Source organism: Jatropha curcas, chromosome 5, assembly GCF_041381405.1.
Source record: "Jatropha curcas cultivar XTBG-Jc1 chromosome 5, XTBG_Jcur_1.0, whole genome shotgun sequence".
Classification (NCBI taxonomy): Eukaryota; Viridiplantae; Streptophyta; class Magnoliopsida; order Malpighiales; family Euphorbiaceae; genus Jatropha; species Jatropha curcas.
The window spans coordinates 27064490-27082720 of record NC_143155.1 but is presented as its reverse complement, the minus strand read 5'-3'; the positions used below and the strand labels follow the sequence as shown (position 1 = coordinate 27082720).

The window sequence follows — 18231 nt, the reverse complement described above, 5'->3', positions numbered from 1 at the left end:
GGTAACATAAGCAACTGTCTAGCGATTTATAAGGGCGTTGTGGTGGGTCCCTACTAATACTTTTAGCTCCATTGTTGTGATGGTGATGGTTAGAGTTAGTTTCTTGGTGAATTAATTAATTGAACCCAATTATTTTTGCATTGTAATTTTCATGACTATGACTAGTTGTAAGATTGGATTTGGATGCCACGATAAACTTTTAACGGGTACTTACAGTAAATTTTTAGGTTAGAAATTGGTTGAATTTCCTAGGGCATTTCATATATTTGCCACTATTAATATGAAATTGTATTTCACAAACGGAAACAAAACTTCTGTCTGTAAAAATATACTCTGATATTGTTGGTCTCATTAAAAAAAGTAAAATAATTGTATATTATATAAAAATTTCAAAAACTATTCGATAGATGAGGCTGAGTTTAGGCAAATCATTCTCTTGATTTTAACTGTTTGTCTTTTCACTTGTTTAGTTGAGCTAACATATTTAATAGCCACCGTCAGGTCAGTTTCCGTTCTTTCTGTTTCGGTACTACCCATAAATTTACTTCTTACAAAGTTAGTTAGCTTCCACCATCATTTGCATGACCTCAGTCCTCTCCTCTCTTCTGTCCTTTCTCCCTCTGTCTGTCATATACATCTAATGACGATCTTTTTGGTAATTAAGCTGCTGATTTTGTGCTCTGTTTGGTTAAATAATTAATTAATGGTTGCCAATCTTTTCTAAATTATTCTACTTCGCTTCGTAGGTTTCATGCTTTTCCAGTTGGTTGCCGATAACCTTAGTTTTGCTTTACTTAACAAGTACATTCATAATAAATGCTTTTACTATGGGCTTTTTCTGCCGCAGGATTTTAGATTTCGCTTTTAGCAGAGCAGCTTCTCTGTTTTTATTATCCTTTTAAACCTCAACAAGGCTCCGTTTCAGTTTTCGATTTTAGATTCTGCTTCCAGGTTAATATTTTCTTTTGGCAGAACTTGCGTACTGGTTTCTTTCCCTTCCTCGCGTAATTATTCCTGACTAACAAACTTAGAATTTTAAGTAATTGATGACTTTTCTTTTCCTTTTGTTTTTGGCTGTGATTGACCGGTAACTAGGGTCATTAGTGCTTCAACTGCCTATGTTATTTTACGACGACTATATATATATATGCACACACAAGGATATGAACCAGAACCGCTTCAAATTGCAGGTTTAAGGACAACAGAGAAAAATGAAGATTTTTGCAGCTAAAGTTGAGGAAGGAAAAGAAGGGAAAGATGGAAATCCTTCCGTTGGTCCTGTTTATCGAAATTTACTATCTAAAAATGGGTTTCCTCCTCCTGATCCTGATATTTCTACAGCATGGGATCTTTTCAGGTTTTTCAATCCACTTCCATTTTCTCCTCTTCTAATTCATTATTTATTCATTCTATATAATTTATGTCTGTGATTTTTGTAATATAACAGGCTTTTCTTCAATTATTATATATATAGTTGAAAAAAGTTCTGACTTCTGACAATAAAGTTGGCTTGATTGTTCAGCATCTCTGCAAAGAAGAATCCTGGAAACAAAATGCTTGGGTGGCGTAAATTAGTTAATGGAAAGGTAATAATTAAGTAAATGGGGATTTTAACAACTTGATTAGTTCTGTTTCTTGTTAATATCCTTCTGAAATATTTCATTGTATTTTGCTTTTAGGTGGGGCCTTATGTTTGGAAAACTTATAGGGAAGCGTATGAAGAAGTTTTGAAAATTGGTTCTGCATTAAGAGCATCTGGTGCTGAACCTGTAAGACTCTGCATGTGTATTACTATTTCATTGACTTTAATTTAGATACCAAGAATTGGAAACCAAACCAATATATTGTTTTTGAATTTTTCATGATATAGGGCTGCCGAGTTGGAATTTATGGATCTAACTGTCCTCAATGGATTGTGGCAATGGAGGTCTGTTTTTGTATCATGCTCTGTTTTTTTTTTTTTTTTTTTTTTTTTTTTTTTTCTCCTTGTTTACACTAACCAAAGCCCACTAATGTTAGATGTTTCATGCACAAGAGTAACTCCTTTAAATGTTAAATGTCAAAAAAACAAGATTTTTTATTTTTCTGCTTATACTTTGTCTAGGCTTGCAATGCCCATAGCTTGGTTTGTGTGCCTCTATATGATACCCTTGGTATGCTTCTTTACACAATATTTACCAATCTTTTAAAGTTCTAAAATTTCCATTAATTAGAAAAAAAAAATTTCAAAATGAGTTGTGTTCGATGCAGGTCCAGGTGCTGTTAATTTTATTCTAGATCATGCAGAGATTGATTATGTTTTTATCCAAGATAAGAAGGTCAAAGAAGTAAGTTTAGGAAAATTGACCTGATGTCAAATTAATTACTATATGTTAAAAAATAAAAACCGCTAAGCCTCTAATCTTAACATACTGTTGTTTTTGCAGTTGTTGAATCCAGATTGTCGATCTGCTTCCCAGCTTAAAAGTGAGAATAATTATACAAATATTGATTTGCTGTTGTTAGACATGCTATACTAAGTTTCTCTGTGCTTGCAGCCATTGTGTGTTTCACTTCCTTCACAGAGGAAGAGAAGGAGAAGGCATCTCAAATGCAGATAAAGCCATACTCTTGGGACGAGTTTCTGTACTTGGTCAGTTTCTCCACTTCATTAATTTGGTCTTTTTATGTTTACATTTTGGTTAATCTTTAACTGTGTTATCTATCAGGGAAAAGAGAACCCATCAGAAATATCTCCACCTCAGCCTTTTAACATTTGCACAATAATGTATACAAGCGGCACCAGTGGAGAACCTAAAGGCGTTGTGTTAACACATGAAACATTGGCATATTTCGTAAGAGGCATTGATCTATTTCTAGAACAATTTGATGACAAGGCAAGGAACAAAAATAATTTCATAAGCATTTTCCGTTTCAATTTCTCCTTTTTATATTCTAACTTTTTATATCTGTTTTTTAGATGACAGCCGACGATGTGTATCTATCTTTCTTGCCTCTTGCTCATGTTCTCGATCGCGCGATTGAGGAATACTTTTTCCGGAAAGGTGCATCTGTTGGCTACTATCACGGGGTATGTTGCTGTATTTTGATAACTTAGTATCCTTTTTTTATCAGTCATAATTTTATTTCTTAAAAATTTGAAGGATTTGAATGCATTGAGAGACGACTTGATGGAGTTGAAGCCAACATTTTTAGCTGGTGTACCTCGAGTCTTCGAAAAAATACATGAAGGTGTTATAATCTTTCATTATGTACACATAACTTGATTTTCAATGACCTGTTGCACAGTAATGCTGTGCTTATCTTTGTATCAGGTATAAAACAAGCATTAGAAGAACTGAATCCTGTAAGAAGGCGAATTTTTCAAGCTCTATATAACTAGTAAGTTGCTTTTTGTTTGATTATCTATACTGATAATAAGCAGAAATGCAGAAACTTAGTTTAGGCACTATTAATTGAGACTTATGTATCCTTTATACTGTATTGCACAGCAAACTTGGTTGGATGAATCTAGGTTATAAGCAGAAATACGCTTCACCATTGGCAGATTTTTTAGCCTTCAGGAAGGTTATAGCTCATTTTATTTCGTTACTGACATTTTTCCATATACTTAATTAAAAAATGATTATGAATTAAATACCCATTTTAAGTTTTTAAATCTTTTTCTTAGGTCAAAGCTAAGTTAGGTGGTCGTCTTCGACTAGTTGTATCTGGAGCTGCATCTTTAAGCACTGAAATCGAAGAATTCTTGCGAGTTACTTGCTGTGCTTTTGTAGTCCAAGGCTATGGTACAGAAACATAATGTATCAAGTCAAACATTACGAGCATTGACCGAGTTACTCTTTAATCTTTATATTGACTTATCAAAATTGTGGGTGATTCAGGGTTGACAGAGACCTGTGGACCGGTGACACTCGGATTTCCAGATGAAATGTGCATGATGGGAGCCGTTGGATCAGTAGCTGTATATGATGAGCTACGTCTCGAGGAGGTTCCGGAGATGGGCTACGATCCTCTCAGTAATCCTCCTCGTGGCGAAATTTGCGTACGAGGAAAAACTATCTTCTCTGAATACTATAAGAATCCTGAGCTGACAAAGGAAAGCATGAAAGATGGATGGTTTCATACAGGTTAAGTAAATATATATAGCCTTTTAATTTCCTGGTCAAATTTATTAATTTCACATTTTTAAATATTCATTTGGCTTTTCAGGAGACATAGGGGAAATTTATCCAAATGGAATTGTGAAAATCATTGATAGGAAAAAGAATCTTGTAAAATTATCACAAGGAGAATATGTTGCACTTGAGTACTTGGAAAATATTTATGGCGTCACACCCATTATCGACGATGTAATCATCTTTTCCACTTCTTAGTGATTGCATAAGAAATATTTTATCATGTGTTTCTACTGATGTTTTAATTGTTCTGTTAAGATGTGGGTGTACGGACACAGCTTCAAGTCAATGCTAATAGCAGTAGTTGTGCTCCATGAAGATAATACTAAAAAATGGGCACATTTAAATGGTCATATGGGTTCATTTCCTGAACTGTGCTCTCTTGATCAGTTAAAGGACTATGTTATTTCAGAACTAAAGTCCACTGCAGAACGAAACAAGGTATACTACTTTCTGAATTTGGAATTTGATAAATCTGTAGACTGAATTTTTCTTTTAAACTTTGTTTATATTACTAATTCTTTGTCTGAAACCAGCTGAGAGGCTTTGAGTATATTAAAGGAGTGATTTTGGAGTCTCGCCCTTTCGATATGGAAAGAGACTTGGTGACAGCAACATTGAAAAAGAAAAGAAATAAATTGCTCAATTATTATCAGGTAATTACATACTAATAACTACTTAGCAGTTGTTAATAATAATGTCTGAAAAGATCACAAGTAATCTAATGATGCGTGTGCAGGTGGAAATTGATGAACTTTACAGAAAATTGACTGTGAAACGAGCATAAATGCATAAACAACCATCTGCAGTTCAAATAATTGCTTATTACTGCACATTCTGTCCTCTGGAAATAAGATGTTAGGTATTTGTATCTTAGTATTCTTGAATGTAAGTATTCCAGTTTGATGGAAGGGCAGAAGTTATAAACTTGTTTTTTGCTGTATTTCATATTCATAATTATCAAATTTCAAGTAATAGAGCTCGTTTATTTTGGACGTTCCAAAACGAATTTAACCAAAAATTCAAAACTATAATTGTCGTTTACTTCTAAACGACTGAAACGCCGCACCTAAAGGTGAAACTAAGGAAGCAACGTGCTGTCGTTCATATTGTCCGTACAAATTAACGGTCAATGTCTATCTGTAAACAGCTCTATCCACTTTATCCTTTGGCACAATTACAAATGAGGGCAATTAAAGGCAAACGTATTAAGCCGCAGAGCACAACATACGAATGTTAGTGATAGCCTGTCTTTAAAATTTCCCCGCCATATCGGTGCTCTCTCGGAGGCCAATCTCAACTACTTCACCGAAAGTCATCTCCTCCATAGCAATAACATAGCTAATGCAAACACATCCTTCGATCAAAATCCCACATTCCAATCTCAATCTACGCGAAATCCCCTAGAATCCAACAAGCAGAGGACCTGTTCGATAATATGCCTCTGAGAGACGTCATTTCTTGGAACACCATGCTAGCCGCCTTGAAAAAAGCCGAATGGGACAATTTGGTGAATTTTGGGCTATTTTGGACCCACCCACTTCAAAACACACAGGCACGGCGTCGCATGTTCCTCAAATTGGGCCCAAATTGAGATTCTCCGTTTGCTCTTTTGCTTGTACCCTTTCCATATGAAGGCCCATTAAGCCTAATCTATCTGTTACCATTAGAAACCAGATTTTAGCTTACAAGAGAATTATCTTTCGCTTGCACGTTTTTGTAATTGCATTTTTTTTATATATATAAATAAGCCAAAATAATACAGTGCGTATACAATTAAGAGAGAGAATCTTACATTTTTTTTTCCTTTAAAAAAAAAATAATAATCTTATATCTTTTGAGTAACATACAAATGAAACCTAAAGAGAATTTAAATTTAAAATCTTCACTCCTCACATTTTTATAAAAAGTAAGAAAATTATATTTGATTGAATTTTTAATAATTATTAAAATATATAATGGGAGTTGAATCCTGTAAATTGTACATAAAATGTTTGAAAGATTTAATATGAACTGAGCTCTCTAATATGATATAAATGACTAATTATTAAATTTATTCTTTTGAGCTATACATGGTCTTTGTTTTTATTTTTATTATTAATTGTTCAATTCCCAAACCGTAGGAGTATAATTTAATCTCACATGTCAGTAATTAGTTATACAGTTTTTTGCAGACATGTAGGCAATTTTAGCTGGGGAGAGTTATTTGATACTCGTACCATATCCATGTGCATGAAGGTCATCGAATGGCAGAAAGGCACTGAAAAAGCAGAACATTAAAGAAGTGAAGGATGAAATTTTTTTCTCTTTCCTTTATAATCACTTGAGCAAGTTTTTTTCTTCTTTTTTTTTTTTTTTTTTCTGCAATAGATACTATTTACAAGAAATATATTACTATCTTAGACAGTGCTATACATATTTCAACAATTATTAATAATAAGAAGCTGTAAAAAAAATTGGCTTGAAAATGCTTAATAACTTTTTTTCACACTAATTAAATCATAAAATGTTTTAAAATAATTTCTAATTATTGTTCATTAGACTTTATTTATTTTAATCTTTTTTTTTTTTTTTGTATAATCAATTTACGAAAAGTTTAAAAAACAATTTCAAGTTCTATTAAGTATCTTTTATATAAGTTCAGTGTCATAATTTTTTGTGGCGCGTGCCAATCTTTCCAGTCTGAATAAAAAGATGAAGAAAGATTTTATTTAGCAAAAAAAAAAAAAAGTTAATATTAATGGAATAATAATAAATATAATAAGGCAATAATTTAGAGCAAGCGAATAAATACAATAAATACAAACTGGAGAATTTCCTGAAGCTGAAAGATCATATTTAATATACAGATACAAAAGTTAATTCATTTTCTTTTACATCTTGTACATAATCGAGAGAAAAAAATAATATAATTATAGCAATTCTCTGACTCTGATTCATTATATTACAACCTAATTAAAGAATTATTAGAAAAACAGTAAAAAATACAATACATGTACCATCTTCCCCCATCAATGAAACAAATACCTAAGAATACTACTAAGAAGTAAAACCCTCATTACCCGCCAATATCAAATACTTATCTCTTCTAGTAAGTTTAGTGCACTCAAATCCCAATGCCTTGCCAATTTCACTCTGCACATGATTAGCAACTACAAATCTTGATTTCTGATCACCATTATTCTTGGAAAGCCCAGATACTTTTTCAAGAAACTGGATAGTGTAACTAGGTGAAGGGTTCATGAGAAAGAATAATGGGTCTAAACACTTTAACCCACCTGCAGTTGTTCCATAAAACATGCTAACATTTGTATCTAAAGCAACAGGTACAATTTCATCGCTCATTTCTGAAAATAAAGGGCTAAACCTTAATAAATATGGTTCTCTACAGGTTGTTCCTTCTGGGCATACCGCAAGATCCCCTTCACTTAGTAGTTTTTCCATCATCTTCCCATCTTGATCACGGTTACGCGTTAGTCGGATGGTCTTGATAGGTGATAGAATTTCCGACATTCTACTAAGGCTGTAAGTGACAGCAGAAATATCTTTCTTCAAAGAGAAAGAAAGGTACAAAGGGTCTAGTAATGTTCTATGGTTACAAACATAAAGGAGGCCCTTTTTTGAATTATTTGACGCTTCTAGGGTCTGAAGATTATTGGGTTCTGACACAGTGCAACGAAATCCAGAGAAGGCTAATATGGGAATGGAGATAGTGCAGGGGAGAGTCAAAGCAACAATGGCTCTGATTAAGGCAAGGATAAAACCGAAAGGGATCCACATGAAAAATGAAAGGGTAGACAGTGGGGTCGGTCTAAAAGCTATTCTACCATCATGGAAAATAAGTGGTTTGGGGTATTTGTTTCTGGGTAGTGTTTGCCAGCCCCTCTTGTCTGCCTTCCTCACCAGGTAAATTTCCTGTATAAGAAACGGCATCAATATTTAGTATTTACTACAGTCTGTCTCACTTTCAAGAACGAAGCCATAAATTCTATCCAAATGAAAGTATTTTTTTCAAAGTAAAAAAAAAAAAAAAAAAAAAAAAAGAGTTAAAAAGAAGCTTACCTTGCAGTAAGAGAATAGGTGATGTTGATGATCAAGAGATCTATCAAATTGATTAATACCAATAACATCTTCATTAGTTATCTCCTCCTCTTCTAAAACTTGAATGTGTTTCTTTTTCTCTTCCAGGAGTCCCACAAAATACCCACAAACAGACTTAACTTCTCTTCCAATAACACAATCAATCTGTAAATAATCTTTCAAAAAACTCTCAATCATTACTTGAGGAAAGTCACTCAAAGCCACTTTTCTCCTACCTCTTTTCACCACCTCACATGCTTCTAATCCAACATCTTCCAAGAAAAACTTGGGCAGGACAGCTCTTCCTACTCTAAAACTTTCTTTCTTGATCCCAAAGAAACAGACCATCACCATTATCTTTAACCCTATCTCTCCATTTACTAAACAAATAAGAGGGTATAAAAGGAAAAGAACTAGAGCCCTTAAAATGCTTCCAGCTTCAAAGGCTACAAGCATAAAGTAAGGAAACAAACAAGAAGATTTCAACAAAGTTCCTTCTACGTTAAAAATCAAAGTTTTTTTTGATAGGTCTGATCTATGAACAAGAGAAGGGTACCTTTGATACTTGCTCTGTGTTAACATTCCACGGAGATTGCTAAAACTCCTATGGAGAACTTTTGGGTTTCGAAACTGTCTAAAGAAGAAAAAGAAGAAAGTTTTGAAGAAAGACGCGTTAGTAAACATTTTGACCTTTTGGGAGCAAACACCATAAGAGAATACGCTCTTCGTCCTCACAGACCAACTCTCTCATATAGAGATATATATATATACAGGTTTTAGAATAACCCTCGGAGTTGTTGATTATTACAACTATACCATGTTTCCTAATCTTTTGCTGTCTGAGAACCTGCGTGGGGCCGAGTTCGAAATTTGGAACCAACTGCGAAGTCAAGAGACCGAAACACGGACGCGCGGCTGCTAATAAAAGCTCAAGCTTCATCCAAAAAATAAAATAAATAAATAAATAAAAACCCCAAGCTGGCACTTTTTCAACATCAAGGTTGAAGAAGGTGATGGAGGACAAAGACATTAAAACGACCTCGAATGATTTATGAATTTAAATATTTATATTTAAAATTTTAAAAAATGAAGATTTTAATTTTAAAGATTTAATTTTATAAAATTGAACATAATTAAAATAAATCCTACCAAAAAAGTGAAATTTTCAAATAAATTCAATAAAAGTAAATGATTTAAATTTTTATAATAAAACTATCTACCATTTCAGTCTTTAATTATTATGTTAAAGGTGTTTAAAAAATAAAAATAAATGAATATTCAATCTGAACTTCTTGAAAATATGAAAATGTCATTTGAAAATCAACGAAGCATACCTAATTATTTATAAATGAATTTAATATTTTGAAGATTTAACAAATAGAGCGTAATTGAGATTTAAGATGGGTTTGACAGACCAAAAGAAAAAACAATACCATGCATCATTGAACACATTGTAGATGAATTATAAATATTATAATAGATAATCCATTCATCGTAAAAAGATAATCGACTTTCTATTTTCACATATAAAAAAAGTAGCAGTTTTTATGGTTAAAAGACGATTTTATTCATATAATTTTTCTATTATACTCATCTTAAATAACGCACGAGCAATTATTATATTGGAATAATAAATAAGAATTAATAAAAGTTATTAAAAATAAGATAAAATTTAATAAAGGTATAATAAATAATTTAAGAATTAATTATAATAAAAAAGGGTGGATTATATTTTGGAAAAAATCAAAAAGGAAATATAGACTATCTTTTTCGAACGGAAGGAGTACTAATTAATTTTCACTTATTGAAACACACTTTAGATTTTTTTTTTTTTTTTTTTTTACCTACAGATTTGTTTATTACTCATCTATTCATAAATAAAAATCATCTTGGGAAAGTTTCTTTGTCTATAAATATTAGTCATTTTGAAAATATTAAAGAGTAATTAATGAACTTCTAATTTTAGGTTTGTATATAAACATATTACTTACTCATCTATTACAAAATATAAGTCATTTAAAAGTTTTCCACGATGATTAAGAAAATAATTAATTTTCTAAAGTCTAATAAAATCCTGTAATTGACCAAATTGTCAATTATTCACATCATTAGTCTTATCTTAATTATATTAGCTAATCTAAATGAGGGTGAAATTTGGTTATTGTAATTAAGCTTGATATATATACAGAGAGACAGGAACTCGGTATAACTTTATTTTTGTGAAAACTTACCGCCGTGAACCGTCGTGTTCGATGGTTGAGAAAACAAAATTTAAAACATCGAAAGAGAAGGAGAGAGAGGGCTACGTACGTGGGATAAATTTTGGGCCGTAGATGTTACAGTAAATGCCTATCATTTGAATTTTCAATCTGACCATCTCCATATTTTATACTACCTTAGCTTTCTGTGTAGTTGAAGAGATGCCCATTTATGCATGCATAGATTTTTTAATCTAATAAAAGAATAGACGAAATCATAATAACTAGGAATTTTGAGACCTGTAATTAATACTACATGATATAATTTTATAGCTATATATGCAAAAATGGAATATTTTTATTGCATGATAGAAATGGACCGTTATGATTAAATGCAGTTTTGTTAGAAACGGACCCATATATATTACTCCAGATTGCCATCAAGATTTATGAAGGTACCCAATTGTAAGACCAAGTGTGGTTATTTATGACCAATTAGGAAATAATCAACTAGGTTTCTGCATGCACGTTTGGACCGCAATTTGAAAACCAGTTTAGACTGCTATGCTTTTTTTTTTGACTAAGTCTCGTTTTGCAGCTCAGCTTAACATCACTTAATTAGCATTAAATGAGTTTATTACGATATTTCTTTTTGGTCATCCCCATTTTTTCTGCTCCCTATTAATTAGCATTTTCTTTAAGTTCATATTACATGTGTCCTTAGTTTATTAGATGAAACTTAATTTTATTTCCGCCGGATTAGGCCCACCAAAGAGAAGTGCTTTTAACAAAAATTTTTTCATTTACAAAGATTGAATATTCGACTTTTTATTTAAGAGATTTAATTTTTTTCTACTCAATACATTTTCCGTTGGTTGATTCATAACCTTTTGAATAATTTGGATCTTGATTCTCGTAGTTCAATTTCTTTTTTTTTTTTTTTTTTAAAAAAACAAAAGATTGCATTGTCCCTCTTCTATAATTTTTAATTGGATGCATATGATATCTTAAACAAGGTCCATTTTCAAGTTACTCAAATAGGCTATTATATATATATATATATATGGTGGAAATAGATTGTATCCTTCAAATATACTTGATTTACAAGATTATAAGATCAAAATCTGTAGCCACCATTGTTAGGAGAATTTTTTCTACGTAGCATCCTCTGTCGGAACATGGAATACTTATGAGAAAAAAAAAAAAAAAAACTCTGCTAATTGTCAAAACAAATAGGAATGGTCAGCCTTATTAATTGTTTGTTCTTTAATAAAATTCAAACCCCTAAAAATTATATCAGTCAACTTCTAATTTTTTCACACGAAAGAATTCTGAAAATTTTTCATTTTAAATTATCACAATATCCTTTTATTAGTTTCCTAACGTTATATATTTTTATAAAAAAAAATCAACAGAGTTGAATTATAGTGGGATTCAATAAACAAGGGTAAAAAAAATAAAAATATGATAAATTCTTTCTTTATTTTATAAAAAATAACAAGGTGAAAAAAAAAAAGAAAAAAAAAAAACCCTTTAGTGAAAGGGAAAGGGTATTAAAGGTTTTCCCTAAGAAACAAAACTGAAAGCCAAGCCAAGTGATGATTGAGTGCAAACATGAGATTCAATAAATAATAAAGAAATGTCAACGGTTTGACACAAGCTTCCTCAAATAATGAAATAATAGTTCCAAAAGCCTTTTAGCCGACCACGGTTTGCTACAGCAATTCCATTAAACGCGCAGTTATGAGTGAGCGTTGTTAAATGGGCTGTAGAAAACAAAGCAAAACGTGATATAGAGTGCAACCGCCATACCGGCCATTATTATGATAATATAGCTTCTCATTAAGGAAACTCAACTGGATGGTGATGACGATGAATCCTAAATGTGGACGTCTAAAAGCAAGTACCCTTGCCTTCTGACAATTTCGCAGGATGGGCTTTTTAAGGACATATATGCATATGATCCTAATTTTTACCCAAAAAAAAAAAAAGAATATACTCGAAATTGAGCGTTTGTTCATTGAATTTAATTAGTTGTCATCAAATTGCGTGGAATTCTGGAGAAGGGGAGGCTCATATTTGCCAAGAACATATATATAGTGCAAGATGGGCTTGTTGAGAATATCCATGAAGATCGACAAGCTTTATGAATAAGGGGATGGCGGAGTTTTAATTTTCATTGTCGGAAGGAATCATATATCTCTCTTGATATGTGCCTTTCATGCATGCGTGCATGCAATTTTGATCAATTCACCTACAGTCACAAACTAAATCGCGGATAAGATTACATTATTGTATATATTTATAATTAACTCACCACGATCAGCTCTTTCTGTCGACCTTGCTGAATTATATATATTATTATTCATAATCCAATTTATTCCATGTAACGTAATTTGAAAATTTCAAGAAAGATTAAAATTTGTTCAATAATACAAGGTAAAACAATTGCACCTTAACGACAGAAACGCAAATCCAACCTCATTCTTCTGTTCTAATACATACGAATAATGATGTTTTGAGTATATATATATATATATATATATATATATAATTTTTTATTTTTTTATTTTTTTATTTTTTTTGTCCTAGTGAGAGATGGGAAAATTGGAGCCAGCGTAGGGATATTCTTGAATGGTTCAGAAGAATGTGTGAGCGAGAAAGATTCAGAGCAATCACCATCAATCCACAAGTTAAATAGTTTATAGTAACGTTTTAGGATAACTAATAATGAACTGGAGGTCTGGAGCTGTCAGATTGTACTAGAAACATCAGAAACTCAGAGCCACACAAAGATTAAACTTTTAAAAGATCTTTGTCAACTCCTATCGAGGATGAAAGTGAAGTGGATATATATGAATTTTCAATTCTTCGCACCCAATTGATTGTCTTAAATCCATTTAAATATTTATATCTTAATTTATTTAAAATTTTATTACTTGCATCTATTTCAAAGAAATAAGATATTGATAAATTTTAAACTTATCTAATATACATTTTTATACTATGGATGGATACCCACCAATATCCGCAACCATTTTAATAGCGAGTACTATATATATATATATATATATATATACAATTGTTAATCCATATAAATTTTGATAAACTATTAGGAGTATGAAATTCAAATGAATTTTGTGTTTTAAATCTATTAAACCAAACCCTAGAATTCAATTTGAAATAAATTCCAAGTAGAACCCATTCGAATAAATTCCGCAACATTATAGAATTGAACAAATACCATGTAAACATTGAGTACAAAGGTTAAGGATTAATCAATTATTTAGTCAAAAAACAGAGACTTAATAGTAACTGTGGTTAAACCTCATGGACTAAATAGTACTTCTATCTCTTTTTTATTTTCAATTTTTTATCTTTTAGGTTCATCTTATAAGATATTATTAAATTAAAAAAAAGAAGAAGAAGAAAGAATAGCAATGGAGAAATACCGCAAACAGCAATATTTGTGTAGTAATGGAGTATACCTTCTGGTGATTTCCAGCACAAACTAGATAAAAGCATAAAAAAAACCCATCCAACATAGTTTTTACCAATTTCTTAAGAGAATTGCTGAAAGACAAAAAGTATTACTGTCTTGTATTTTAATATAATTTCAGCTCAATTAGCCTCCAATGAATAATATTAATATATTAAAAAAAAATCCCATCCCCGAATAGACTTCAATGGAGAATAATAGGAGTTTCACACTCGAACACTAACAGAGGCGCCCCCTCGCCATTTGGAAAAGCCTATAGAAGGGTGAAGTATGGCTAGTTCACCGGAAGTCCCCTGCACTAGATGACAGTGAGTGCTATTGTGTGTTCTAAGGCTGGACCTAGGAGAATAAGACCAACAAGAGAAAAAGCTATAATACAGTCTTCAAGAAATATTAACCTTTTAAAGCAAAAGAAGATGGTCCTGAGGAAAAACCGAAAAATGGAGTTGGAGAGAAGGGACCAGGGCGTTAAAATATCATTAGGTTATATATAATATATAATTAATGGAAGCGTCAATATCTTCATCCAAATTTTAAATAAAATGCAACAGCAAATAAACCTGCGAGTTACTCATTGTACAAACCTGTCCTTTACAAAACTGTCTCCTAACTCAGTGTCTGTCCACATATATACAAAACTCAGAGTAGTTCAGGTGGTGTCTCAGCTTCAGTTTACAAAATGAATAAGTTATTCGAGTCTTAACTTAGGTTCTATGCAGCACAAATAGCAAAGTTTACTGGAGGAAACAGAAAATTCTGCAACTTTACTTCTTAAATGAGCCTGAACCTGAAACTTGTCCTTCTACCAAACTGTGTATGCATAAAACATTGGATTAAAAAATGAATGAGAGAGCAATCTTATAATCAGAAGCCCGAAAAAATTGGTCTACCACAGTAGCATTCACCTATGCAATAAAAAGTAATGCAACAAGCGATATCAGGAATACGCACTTTGGAGAACCAGAGCCAGAGCCAGGTCCTTCACTTTCATTGGCAGAGTCCTTGTAAAACTGAACTGAAATTAAATCTTCGCTTGCAGCAACTGCTGACTTGGATGACCCTTGTAAACACATCCTTCCACTGTTCCTGGAGCAAATTCCTACAAAGAAAAGTTTCAAGTGCATGTATTATCAACATAAAGGAGCTATTAGAATATCGTTGTTACATTAAGACTAAAGACTCTTTGAATATGAAAGACATCGAGTGTTTGCTTTGGACCTGAAAGTTTGTGCACAAATCAACAGCAATGACACTGGCAAGTATCCTAAATAAAAACCAAGAAAGGAACGAAATAGGCCATAACTGATCAATATGATGTGAGCTAGCTCTCAGGGCTGTGTATCAAATTGAAGCACACTTGATGCAAAAGAATGCCTTTAGGGACACCATGGCATGCCTGATTAAGCACTAGTGAGAAAAATTCAACTATCAAGAATGCACTATTATGGACTCCAAAAATGGGTACAGTGACCATAGGGAGACAACCACACTAGCAAACAAGCAGCAGCAGTGGTATCATAGAAGTCAGCAAGCTATGAACTAAAGCAAGGGATAAGGCAAAGGACACAAACCCTCTATTCTCTTTGAGGACTGGAAAGAGATCAATAAACCAAGTTCAAAATATTTTGTTCCAAAAAGTTTTTACTCAGAAACTGCAAATATTTCATTTCATTGCCAAGAAAAGTAGGTGGTGAATGTGGGGAGAAGAGGAGTGAAGTCAGCTTTCCTAACTTTTCCTCTCTTACATTATCATAATTTTTTTTTTTTTTTTTACTAGGTTTACAGGTGCTAGGAATTACAACAAGGATGGAAACAGTCCATCCTATTTCCAATGGCATTTTATAACAAGGATAAAAAATATTGGATGGAAGTTCAAACAACCAAAAAATAATCATCTCAAAGTTAATTTTTAAGTTTTAAACTGGATCCATTGTGATCTGTCAAATAAGTTCTATCATCTGCTTGGACTGATTGCTTAGATTAAATATGAAAATCAGAACAAGAGTTTTGCAGTTTCAATGTTGCAATGAGGAATAACAGAATTATCTTTCAACAGAAACACCATTATTAACACAACTAATCTTTGGCATCATGCATGAAAACTTAAAGAATACCAGAGAATTGAAGAAAACACAAAAATATACAATCTTAACCAATGATTCTTTCTACAATACAAACGAAGTGAACATTGGGGGAGGGTAAATCCATTCAGATTGTGTAAACAGTCAAATGCCATAAAGAGTTGATAAGAAACAACTTGTCAAACTTATAAAGGTTGAAAGTAATTATGTATTATCACCAAGGAAAAAACATAAAAATTCAAATTCCTTATCCAATAAACATATTCTTCATAGCCGGAAATCATCTGTAGGTGCTGATTACGAGGCAAGTGTTGCATGCACTTGCTAAATAATTGAATCTGGTTATGCAACTAAACCGCACAAATGCCAGATGAATTATATATCTAGTCTTGGTACAGATGATAAAGGTAAAAAATCTTCCAAATAAAATTTCAAAATGCTACTCATACCTTGAAAGATAATGACAAGGCAGAAGATAACAGTGATGACCATGGCAAATAGGCTGCTGTTCCAAGATGATGATTTTGTTGCTCTCATCTTTCTTAGTGTTTTAATGCGTTCATTCCTGGCACGCCTTCTCATGGCAAGCTCAGTGATTTGCTGCACCAACTTCTGGTCTGCAGCATCTAGTGATGGACCTTTAGGAGGTCGGGGTGGCTTGGGAGCCTTTCTAGAATTTTTCTTTGTCTGTTTCTCTTCTACAAGCTTCTTGTTCACAAATGCACTGTTCTGTTGACCTTCTTCTCCTTCACTCTTATCTAGCAACAACTCTGCATTCTCATTAGCATCCTCGCCAAATTTTGATGAATTCACCAATCCATCAAAACTCAAAGGCCCAGCCCAAACACTACCTAAAACTTTCTTGCTTTGCTTATTTGCTGAAACGAGATCATTTGTTGCATCCTCTTCACTAGTTGTCCCCCCACTTTCAATATCTACTTCAAGCTCCCTTTCTCCCAAAACCAAACGATCCATCATCCAAGGTAAATCTCTATAACACAGCTCTCTACCCATTGTGTGTTAAAAGTACCGTTTTTTTATCATAGAACTCCAGTCCTTTGCAAGTACATAAATTAGTGAAATAACTTCCCACCTCAAAGTAACAGAAAGATAACCCTTTTATCAACTACTATAGTCTAAACTTGAGCCTAAGGAGTGTCACGAATGCTATGTTCTAAAGCTAACAACCAACTTTCATGAGTAAGGATCCAGTGATTCTGGTTCTTTCACACAAGTGATTCAAGAATTATCTCCTTCTCCCCAAAATACTCAGTCAATACATGAGAAAGCTTTGAACTTTTCTATAAGGATAAAAAATGTCACACAACCCTCGAGCAATCAAAAAAAAAAAAATCCTGCGTTTGAAGACGAAACAGGACTTATTAGACAACAAAATTCAATGGAATATCCACACTTTCTTGAAAGAAAATGCAAAATAAAAAGATTCAACGGTTATGAAATGATCCAAAAAAGTTATTTTCTTTTGTAATTTTTCTTTCGTATCATCCACAAAGCAGCTGCGGCCTAACCCATTAAACCAAAAACACAGAATTTCCAAACCAAATCATTGACTTAGCCAAAACTAATCAAACAACTGCAAAAAAATTAAGAAGAATTTAAATGATAATATTAAAAAATGCACCTTTTAGAGGAAGTCAAGAAGAGCTTAGCAAGGTGAGTGAATGGGCGATTGAACATCCGTTTCCTCGGAACATGTATCCCTAAATATGTAGCTTCTCGCAGACATAAAAATGTAAAAACAGTAAATATACTACTCCAGAACCAAAAATAGAAGAAAAAGAATAACACACACAGTAGAAAAGAAAACGCTAGTACCAGGTTTTTGTCAGTTTGTTGCCAATGGGCGAAAAGTAGAATTTTTGAAGTTGAACGTGTCGGCTAGTGACCAAAGACGGCAACGGGTGATTGCCGGTAATCACAAAGACGTGTCAACCCTTTAATAACTTAATTAATTTTAATTAAGTCTTACGAAAATTGAAATAATTTATTGAAAGGGATAAATACGAATTTTTAAAAACTCAAAGATTGAAATTATGTTGTTCGTACATCGTTCCTGGACAAATGCCATCCGGCCCACCCATTACTAAATTTAATTAATTTTAAATTTTTGAATTGAATAAGGGCATTTTGAATTGCATTCGCCTAACGGATTACTGTTTTTTAAGATTCACCAA

The 18231-nt window shown here is 32.6% G+C and overlaps 3 protein-coding genes across 6 annotated transcripts; 1 reads left to right on the top strand and 2 right to left on the bottom strand.

The window, feature by feature from the left end:
- Nucleotides 1-520: 520 nt before the first annotated feature.
- LOC105642647 (long chain acyl-CoA synthetase 1) lies at nt 521-5183 on the top strand. Of its 3 annotated transcripts, none has more exons than XM_012227546.4 (20): nt 521-655; nt 1191-1357; nt 1523-1586; nt 1680-1769; nt 1871-1927; nt 2105-2153; nt 2251-2327; nt 2427-2466; nt 2538-2632; nt 2709-2876; nt 2960-3070; nt 3144-3231; nt 3315-3381; nt 3492-3567; nt 3671-3788; nt 3885-4130; nt 4213-4352; nt 4437-4619; nt 4715-4834; nt 4918-5183. In XM_012227546.4, the coding sequence occupies exons 2-20, from the start codon at nt 1212-1214 to the stop codon at nt 4963-4965; spliced, it is 1983 nt and encodes a 660-aa protein (XP_012082936.1). In that variant the 5' UTR covers nt 521-655; nt 1191-1211; the 3' UTR covers nt 4966-5183. The 3 variants fall into 3 exon arrangements, with proteins under 3 accessions (XP_012082936.1, XP_012082937.1, XP_020538524.1); XM_012227547.4 differs by lacking the exon at nt 521-655 and adding an exon at nt 807-951; XM_020682865.3 differs by lacking the exon at nt 521-655 and adding an exon at nt 813-1004.
- Nucleotides 5184-6992: 1809 nt separating this feature from the next.
- Nucleotides 6993-8980, bottom strand: GPAT3 (glycerol-3-phosphate acyltransferase 3). Its single transcript, XM_012227545.3, has 2 exons — nt 8241-8980; nt 6993-8093 (listed from the first exon to the last, which is right to left on the bottom strand). The coding sequence occupies exons 1-2, from the start codon at nt 8940-8942 to the stop codon at nt 7218-7220; spliced, it is 1578 nt and encodes a 525-aa protein (XP_012082935.1). The 5' UTR covers nt 8943-8980; the 3' UTR covers nt 6993-7217.
- Nucleotides 8981-14423: 5443 nt separating this feature from the next.
- On the bottom strand, nt 14424-17882 carry LOC105642645 (uncharacterized). Of its 2 annotated transcripts, none has more exons than XM_012227544.4 (4): nt 17679-17882; nt 16486-17391; nt 14861-15054; nt 14424-14765 (listed from the first exon to the last, which is right to left on the bottom strand). In XM_012227544.4, the coding sequence occupies exons 2-3, from the start codon at nt 17048-17050 to the stop codon at nt 14861-14863; spliced, it is 759 nt and encodes a 252-aa protein (XP_012082934.1). In that variant the 5' UTR covers nt 17051-17391; nt 17679-17882; the 3' UTR covers nt 14424-14765. The 2 variants fall into 2 exon arrangements, with proteins under 2 accessions (XP_012082934.1, XP_012082932.1); XM_012227542.4 differs by having other exon boundaries at nt 14907-15054; nt 17679-17880.
- Nucleotides 17883-18231: the final 349 nt, after the last annotated feature.